This window comes from Hipposideros armiger, unplaced genomic scaffold, assembly GCF_001890085.2.
Source record: "Hipposideros armiger isolate ML-2016 unplaced genomic scaffold, ASM189008v1 scaffold_49, whole genome shotgun sequence".
In the NCBI taxonomy this organism is placed as follows: Eukaryota; Metazoa; Chordata; class Mammalia; order Chiroptera; family Hipposideridae; genus Hipposideros; species Hipposideros armiger.
Window position 1 is genome coordinate 789,804 of NW_017731399.1, and position 9,008 is coordinate 798,811.

Consider the following 9,008-nt stretch of genomic DNA (forward strand, 5'->3'; position numbering starts at 1 on the left):
CCTGTGACTCTGGAACCATTCTGGGGTCCAGGGCCATCCATCAGCAAAGCTGACAGTAAATAATTCTGTTCTGGGGTCCTCCTGCCTTTGTTTCTGTCTTTTCCTTATCTCTACTCTCAGGCCCACTCTCGGGTGCTCAGGTCCTGGGTTCCCACGTGCTGGTAAATGATTTCACCTGTGGTGTTATTGGCTGCATGGCTACTCCTATTGAAAGGACCCCTGGAGAGGGCAGGGTTGTCCTTCAGAAGGAGTGACCTTTTCATGGAGCATTTGTATGAGGGCCTGTGAGGGATGGAGCTGTCGGCACCTGCTGACACAGAGTGGCCATCGTAACTGGCTTGCTTCCTGGTGCGAGCAACTATCACCATTCCATGACTTACGGAAATGTCAAGCTTTTCCATCTTGGATTTGGGGTTCCTCTTGATGGACAGGATCAGTAAAATAGCCCCATTCATGTTCATAGGGTTCAGGAAAAGCTGTGGGAGGTGGGGTAAGACAGGAGGAGGTGGACATGGGGAGAGGCTGGCTCAGAGCAGGGCTTCCATTTCTTCCCATTAAATCACAATCTCTGTCTTCCACCTAGATTTCTCTATAAACACCTGTCTCCCTATTCATCTGTTTGTCCAATCATCCATCTGCCTGTTCATCTCATTGTTCATCCACCCATCTATCCACCTATCCATGTCACTGCCCATCCATCCATCCATCCATCCATCCATCCATCCATCCATCCATCCATCCATCCAGTGTTTGTTGGGGGCCTGCCATGTTCCAGTTGTTGGGTTAAGCACGGAGGGATGCACAGGCAGACATGACAAGGTCTCTACCCTCAGGTAGCTTATGCTCTAGAGGGCGGCAGAGGCAAACAAGCAAAGGACATCAGAAATGTGATGATGACAGTGACAGAGGTACACACTGGTACTGCAGGAGCAAGGAAAGGGACAACCAGTGTAGGGGAGGGGACACTTGAGCAGGCTTTACAGAATGAATGGGGATTAGTGAGGTATGAAGAAGGTGGGGGGAAGAACCAGAGGAGGGAATAAAATGCAGCAAAAAGAAGGACAAGTGCCAAGGAGCAGAGGAGTTTGGGCAATAGCAAATGTTTTGTGAGCAGGAACAGAGAGAACAAGGCCACAGAGCTGGCCAATCACACAGGGCCTTGTGGGCTTAGCTGAGTACTCAGGTCACTATCCCAACCATGCTGGGAGTCATGGAAATGAGGTGTAGAGGCTAACAGCTGGGAACATGGAGCCCAGGGGCTCTGCTTACTAGCTTTTTGGCCTCGCATAAGTTCCCTGATCACTGTGTAACTATCACCTAGTACTGCTCTGAGCATTAAATCAATAAATCGATTTTGAAAGGAAAGCATTAAAAAAAGTGCTTGGTACATATGAATAGTAAGCAGTTGGTGGATGTTAGTTATTATTATTATTGAAGGCTTTCAGCTGGGTGGTTTCATGATGAGGCAGGCCAAAGCTTTTATTGAGCATCTACTATGTGTCAGCTCTGATGCATTCCAGTGAGAAAAGATAGATTTGAGCTCTGCTCTCATAGGAATTAGCATATATAATTCTTTGCTTGACTCACTTCTCAGGGGGAATTATTTTTCCAATATTAGGGAAAGGAGGGCTGGGGCCAGATGTGGAGAGTAATAATTCTGGTGGCAAAATTGATGTGGCCTCTACCTATGACCAAACTGAGAGTTACATTTTAAGCTTTTTTTTTCTTTCTCACTTTTAAAACATTTTTAAAAAATTAAAATATATTTATTACACTTGGAAAAAAAATCGAAAAAGAGGTAGAAAAAAATGTTAAATTTACCTATATCCTAATAACCAGGGTCAACCCTTGCCACCATTTTGTTGAGGCAACTCCTTTAGTTTTTAAAAATTCAGGTTCAATGAATTTCCATGACTTCATTGGCCCCCGAGGCTGAATCATTCACAGGCTGGGTCAATCTCTCTTCTCTGAGTGACACTTGGTCCTACTCCAGCCAGGCTAGACTTTCAGCTCTCCTGGTGACTAGATGGCCGTCTGGTGTGGCCTGCAGTCACCGTGCTCCCTCCGCTCATCGGAACCCGACTTCCTCTTGTCACCTTAGCAGCTCTAAGGTGGTTGTCCACTCAGAGTCCAGCTCACCTTCACCGATTCCTAACTGATATTCATCTTCCGCCAGGACCCCCACATCTGCGGTCCCCCCTCAGCCATCCCCACATTTTGCGGAAGTCAGAGTTGCAGTGGAAAACCAGGTAGAGCTGACTGCCTTCTGCTTCCCGTTAGCTGTGTGGCCTGAGCAAGTCACACAGCGTGCTTTCTCATCTGATGAGTGGAATAATGGAGCCCCCTTCAAAGGGGTGGGCTGTGAGTCAAGAGGCAATCCCCTGATATGGGAGCTGGCTCATGGGAGGAGCCCCAGAAAGGGAGCTGCATCATTCATCTATTTTCCAGCTGCCCATAAGCTTCTATGTTATAAATTAACACCTAGAAGCAAATTAATTTAAAATGAAATATGTATTCACTCATTTAATACTAGTCACTGGGCACCTGCTGTATGCCCAGCAGTATGCGAAGTACAAGGGGGTACACTAATGGGCAACAGCAAACAGTATTTGTTCTCATGAAGCTCTCACACTAGTCGGGGACAGACAGTCATTCCAGTGAGAGTATAAAGAGAAACTCGGGCAAGTTCTACATGAAGGGGTGAACAGGGTTCTGAGGTTTTGGCAGAGTTCCCTGAGGAACTTGTGCCCGAGCTGCCCTCTGAGGCAGGAAGCAGTGAAGGCAAGCGGAGGAGGGCAGTGGGGGAGAGAGCACTGCAGGCCCGGGACGCAGTGTGAGCAAGGACCTGGCAGGAGGAAGGAGATGCAAGGAGACCCTGAGGCCTCGGGCGGGAGCAAGAAAAGCACGGGGTAAACTGGGTCCGAGAAGCACACAGGGATGAGAGAACTGGATCTGAGGAGCAGGAGGCCAATGGGGGTTCTAGGCTGGAGGAGAGTCGATAGGGGGTTGGAGGTGGGAGTCAGATTTATGCTCAAGAGCCTGAAGGAGACCCAAACGAAAGGAAGGAAGACCAGTTAGGAGATGACTTCCATACATGGACCAGGTGAGAACAGAGGGTGACATTGGGTTTACAGCAGAGAGACTGCTGAGAATATACACACATGTGAAACACAAAGTAGATTTTCCCAATGATTCTCTTTAGCAATATCCAGCCCCAATACCCCACTGCCCCCATCCCAACACACACACACACACACACACACACACGCACGCACGCACGCACGCACACACGCACATGCACACGCACACGCACACATGCACACACGCACATGCACACACGCACATGCACACAAAATGGCCCATTCCCAGCTAGGTAAAGACTTTACCTTCAGAAATTTGAGGCTGTCGTTGGACTCCAGTCCTTTGCTGATTTTGGAGACACCGTCATTGTTGATATTGTTGCTGCTGACATCTAAGTGGACCAGAGAGCTGTTGAATCTGAGGACCTCCCCTAGGGCTGCAGCCCCCTCGTTTCCAAAGCCATTCATGGAGAGATCCAGTGTCTTGAGGGTCATATTAACCTCCAGGAAGAGGGGAGAAGAGCACCAGCATCAAGGTTGCATGAGACATGACAACTCCAGCCAAACGGGCCCCAATTCTTATCCCGTGTTGGCATCCAGACTAGGAGCTCAGTGGTCCCTGGGAAAGAGAGATCTCTGCCAGATCTTTCCAGAGCCCTCCCAGCTGGTCTCTCAGAGTCGCAAGTACTCTTGAGACCCATTCCTTTTGGGTTCTGGTCATTCCCTATCCCATAATTAAACTGCTCTCTTGAAGCACCCCCAAAGATGCCACATAGGCCCCAGCGTTTATACTAAAGAATAACATGCATCCAGGAATTCTGGGAGACCAACAATGTGAAGAGCAGTTAATGAGAGCTCAGGATACCCTCACCAGTGGTGACCATGAGGAAGAGGTTCAAGATGGCGGGACTGGAGGCCCTGGCCGTCCTCACCCGGGCTCAGCACACCACTGCCAGGGAGCGCCTTACCCGGAGACCATTGCACAAAGCCACAGCTCCCCGTGAGCAGAAGTGGTTCCAGCTCAGATCCAGTGACAGGAGCCCTACATTGAGGGCTGGAGGGAGGAGAGAGTCAACTCAGCATTCCCTACATCCCAGAGAACCCACCCTCAGAGTTGGCAGACATCCATGCCACTGGCGCTAAGGATTGCTCAAGGCTCATACAAAGTAAAATACTGAGGTAACATTTTTTCAGTTGTCCATTTAAACACAAAATCATAAGATGATTCCCAAGACTGGCAACGATGAAGTAAAATGATCATACTCAATAATTATTGCAGGGGGCAAGCAAATTGATACAATTTACTTGGCAAATATCTGGTCACAGATATTTTCCCATTAAAATGTGTATGCCTGGCCACACGGCAGTATCGCCTCTGAGCATCTTCCTAAGGAGGCAGGATATGAGAAGAGCTATGTGCTTGTGGATGTTGACCACGCTATCTCTTACCAAAGTAAAGGCTTGTGACTCACAGGGGAAGGTTAAGGTATATCATGAATATCCATCTGGTGGAATATTATACAAGCATTAAAGAAGATGGCGATACCATGGAAAACACAGGTTGTATTTACACAGGGAGGCTGTGATGGACATGGCACATTACATCACATGGTGTCTTTTTCATGAGGACCTATGAGAGTAGTAGTGGCTGTTGAATTTCTACCCCAGAAAGCTCTAGAGACACAAACAGTTGAAAGTGGCGAGGCTTGTCTAGAAGCCGGTTTGCAGAGAAATTGAATTTTTGTTTTGAAACTTAAAGATACGTGTGCTTACATGCTACACAGGGATGGGGAAACATCCTATTTAAACACATTATCATCGTTATTTTCATCTGCGGAGGGCAGGTACGCTGAGGACACCACTGAAGAAGAGTCTAAAACAGTTCTGAAGCTTTACTGAATGAGAGGAATCGCCTTCAGGCCTCAGGCCCAGGAAAACACCTTATTCTATTTTTTTAATGGACTGCGCACTGTGTATTGATCATGTCTCTTTCATGTCAATCACCAGGATGTACTTTCAGTAAAGGACACAACACCTTTTATTATTTTGAGAACAAACGTTCTCCCTCCCTCTCCCTCATTCTCTTCTTACCTCTTCTCTTGTTCCCTCTTTTCTGCCAATTCCCTCACTTAAGTTAGACCTTGCACGCCTGCATCTCTTAAATGGCCACGCAAGTAAAATTTTCATCCTGCTCTCACCGCTCACTTGCTGTGTGGCCTTGGACAGATTACTTATCCTTTGCCTACTTCTGTTTTCTTATTGGTGAAATGGAGATATCAACCCATGTAAGCGTTGTTGTGAGGACTGATATAAAATGCCTAGCATGATGCTTGTCACATGGGAATCACGTAATACTTGGTAACTTTAATAATAATAAATATTTTTAAAAGCTGCATCTACAGTATGATGAAAACAGCATGTTCTCGCACTTTAAATTTGTTTCAAAAACTAGTTTAAAATGTTTGAAAGTAAGTTTTTTTCAAATGGGGAGAGTCAGGCTGCCCAACAACTCTTTTACACTTTGTTCCTCCCCTTCTCAAGGCTATTTTATACCTTTTCCCCTCTCCTGAAACCTGTCCGTCTGTACCCTACTCTCAAATGAAGATCTTGCCTCATACTTCAATGAGAAAATGGCAGCCATGAGATGGGAGTGCTTCTTCTTCCCATGCAATCTCTACAGCCTACCCTGATCTGCACCCACTCTCAGCCTCCCCCCACCTCTGTCAGTGAATGGAAGGTTCCTGCTGCCCTTTGAGGCGGCCCCTCCATTTTTATCCCGGGTGCCATTGCCTCTGGCCTGTTCAAGGACTTTGCTCCCGTAAGTATCTACTCCTCCTTTTGCATCATCCATTTTCTTCCTCTTTTCTTCTCCCAGCATTTTCCATCCTGAGAAACCTTCCCCGTCCTCCCTTTCACCTGTCTTTCTGTTCCAGCCTTGTCTCAGTGGAGGTTCTGGAATTGCCATTTCCACTTCGCTGCATCCTGTTTTCAACTCAACCCACTCCAGCTGGGTTTTCATCCTCAACCACTTCACTAACACAGCACTGCTCAATGAGGTCACCAACTAGCTACCACGTTTTGTGGCGACTTTTCTGGACTCACCTTATTTGACCTCTAAGCAACACTTGACCCAGGTGACCAGTTTTCCCTGCTTGAAATACTCCTTTATGTGGTTCCTTGTTACCTCTCTTTCCCTCCTATATGACTGAGCACTCCTTGTCAAGTTCCTCCTTCCCCTCTGTGACACCTAAAAATGTGGGAGTGACCAGGGTCAGCGTGACGGCCACCTACTCAACTCTATGTACACTCCTTGCCTTGACAATCTCATCTTGTCCCATGGTTTTAAATACGTCTATATGCCTTTGGCTCCCAAATGTATATGTCTAGTCCTGACCAAGCTCTAAACTCATATAAGCAATTCGCCTACCTGACGTCTCTACATACGAAGTCTGACTATTATGTTCCCAAACATTGTTGCAATGATGTTGCTAACCTTTTTTGATATCAGAGGGATTATTTATTATGAATTTGTACCAACTGGAAAAGCAGTTAACTAAGTTTACTATATGGAAATGCTGAAAAGGCTGCGTGAAAAAGTTAGATGACCTAAACTTTTCTCCAACAATTCATGACTCTTACATCATGACAATGTACCAGCTCACATGGCACTGCCTGTGAGGGAGTTTTTAGCTAGTAAACAAATAACTGTATTGAAACACCGTCCCTGGCCCCCAATGACTTCTTTCTTTACCCGAAGATAAAGGAAATATTGAAAGGAAGACATTTTGTTGAAATTCAGGACATCAAGGGTAATACGATGACAGCTCTGATGGCCATTCCAGAAAGAGTTCCAAAATTGCTTTGAAGAGTGGACTAGGTGCTGGCATCAGTGCATAGCTTCTCAAGGGGAGGACTTCAAAGGTGACCAGAGTGATATTCAGCAATGAGGTGTTTTCTAGGATGAGTTTGCGAACTTAATTGTCAGACCTCCTACATTTTCAATTTTACCACATACTGTCAAATTGCTCTCCAAAGTGCCTTTAACTGGCAGCTTATGAATGTTCTTATGTCTCCCTTGTGTTCACTGTACTGAGTATTCTCTGACTTGAAAATTGGGCAGCTTTGGTAGATGACCAGGGGAATCTTTTTGTTGTTTTATTAATTGCATTTCTCTAATTACTAACGAGTTTGGGCACTGGCTTTCTTTTTTCACCGTTCATATGCCTTGACCATTATTTTATTTGGAGTCTCAGCATTGTCTAATTGATCTATAGGATCTTTTGTCAACATTCTGAACACTAATCTTTTATATTATACAAATGCTGCAAATATCTACTCCCAAATGTTGCTTGTCTTTTAACATTGCCCCACAATGTCTTGTATCACAGGCAAGTTTGAAACCTATGATTGTCAAATATATGAATCATTTTTGTTACAGCTTATACTCACTATGCATATTTAATAATCCTTAGCCTCCCTGAGGTTAGCAAGTTATTTCTCTGTATGTTCTTCTAATCATTTTAAAGTTTTACTTCCCACATTTGAAATGTATTTTGGGTGTGGTTTACATAATTTTTATAACTAGAGCACTTACTAACAATAACAAACAGGAAATGCAGCTCTGACAAGTGATTGTCCACCAAGTCCCTCTCCTTTGCTGGTCCCCTCCCTCTGTGGGGACTCACCCAGCATCTGTCCCAGGAGCTCCCCGCCCTTATCAGAGAATTGGTTGTGACTGAGATCCACTATCTTAATTCGGTAATTGGCCTAGAGAAATAAACAGTGGAGAGAGGTAATTTGAATTTTCTGTATGACTGCAAATGCCTCACTTACCTCAGGGCTGTGTGACAGAGGTGTCCCAAACACCCAAAATTAGGTGGACTGGGGTTCTTACACTGAAGATAATGTCTTGTTCATTTTCTGTTTAACTGTTGATGACAACTGGGAGAGTTTAGTATCATCCATACAGCCCTACCACTTGCTGCAGCTTTTGTCAACATTGCCTGAACCCAAACACTTAGCAGCTCCCTAAACCATGCAAGTGGCCTCATATCCCTAAGCCCAGGGCCACCCTTAGGTCCCCTAGATCTCCAGGGACATCTCCCACTTGGCTCGGCTGTACCCACCCCTTTGCTTCTTACCGCCAGGGCCTGTAGGAACAGCTCTGCAGATTCATCCTTGAAGTTATTTCCTGTATTGAAGGCGGGTGTTAGCAATGCTCTCCAGACTAGGGTTCCCTTATCCTCCCTAGGACTGGCTCTGCCAGCCCCTCCCCTTTGCAACAATCAGACATAGAGATGGTGGCAAACATGGAAAGCAAATGTATGAACACAGAAGAAAACAGGAGAAAAAAGGGCAACTATTTACCATCCTCTTTAATGTCCCTTTCTCTTTCTGCGTGACTGTCCTGGGAATCCCAGGAGTTGGTACACTGTGCTGTGCATCACTGGCAGCATCAACCCCTAACCTAGTGCCTCAAGTCTGTAACACTATGGAAAACGCTATCCAGCCTAAGGAGCACGGCTGGACCAAAGGGAACAAGTGAGGCCCTTGCCTTGCATGCAAAACCTAAGGGGTGCTGAAAAGCTCAGTGATCACAATGAATAATATCTTAGTATTTAAAAGAATCAAGACCAACGCAAAAACATCTATGATGAACAAAATTTTAAAATTTTAGATAAAGGCAGGATCTGACCCTGTACTTGCATGGCTAAGCCTCACTCATCTCACCCCAATCTGTCCCTTTTAGATCCTGTTTTTAATTTAAAGTGCTGATATTGTGTTCATTTCAAATTTGTTTTTTGAATTAATTTTGACTTTTAAAAATATCAATCAAGAGGGCCGGCCGAGTGGCGCATTGGTTAAGAGCTGGCTTGGGACGCCAGAGGGCCCCGGTTTGGATCCCACATATGAGGGCCAGTGACACTG

The 9,008-nt window shown here is 45.7% G+C and overlaps 2 protein-coding genes across 2 annotated transcripts in view; one reads left to right on the forward strand and one right to left on the reverse strand.

Moving 5' to 3' along the window:
- ANGEL1 (angel homolog 1) overlaps positions 1 to 9,008 on the forward strand; it is an 82,191-nt gene that overhangs the window by 17,479 nt on the left and 55,704 nt on the right. The gene's annotated exons all lie outside the window — the stretch shown is intronic.
- The window catches only part of LRRC74A (leucine rich repeat containing 74A), a 45,172-nt gene that overhangs the window by 8,137 nt on the left and 28,027 nt on the right, over positions 1 to 9,008 (reverse strand). The window contains 5 exon segments of the mRNA XM_019640288.1: positions 381 to 476; positions 3,387 to 3,581; positions 4,049 to 4,134; positions 7,766 to 7,847; positions 8,222 to 8,271. Of these exon segments, the coding sequence (XP_019495833.1) occupies positions 381 to 476; positions 3,387 to 3,581; positions 4,049 to 4,134; positions 7,766 to 7,847; positions 8,222 to 8,271 (509 nt within the window).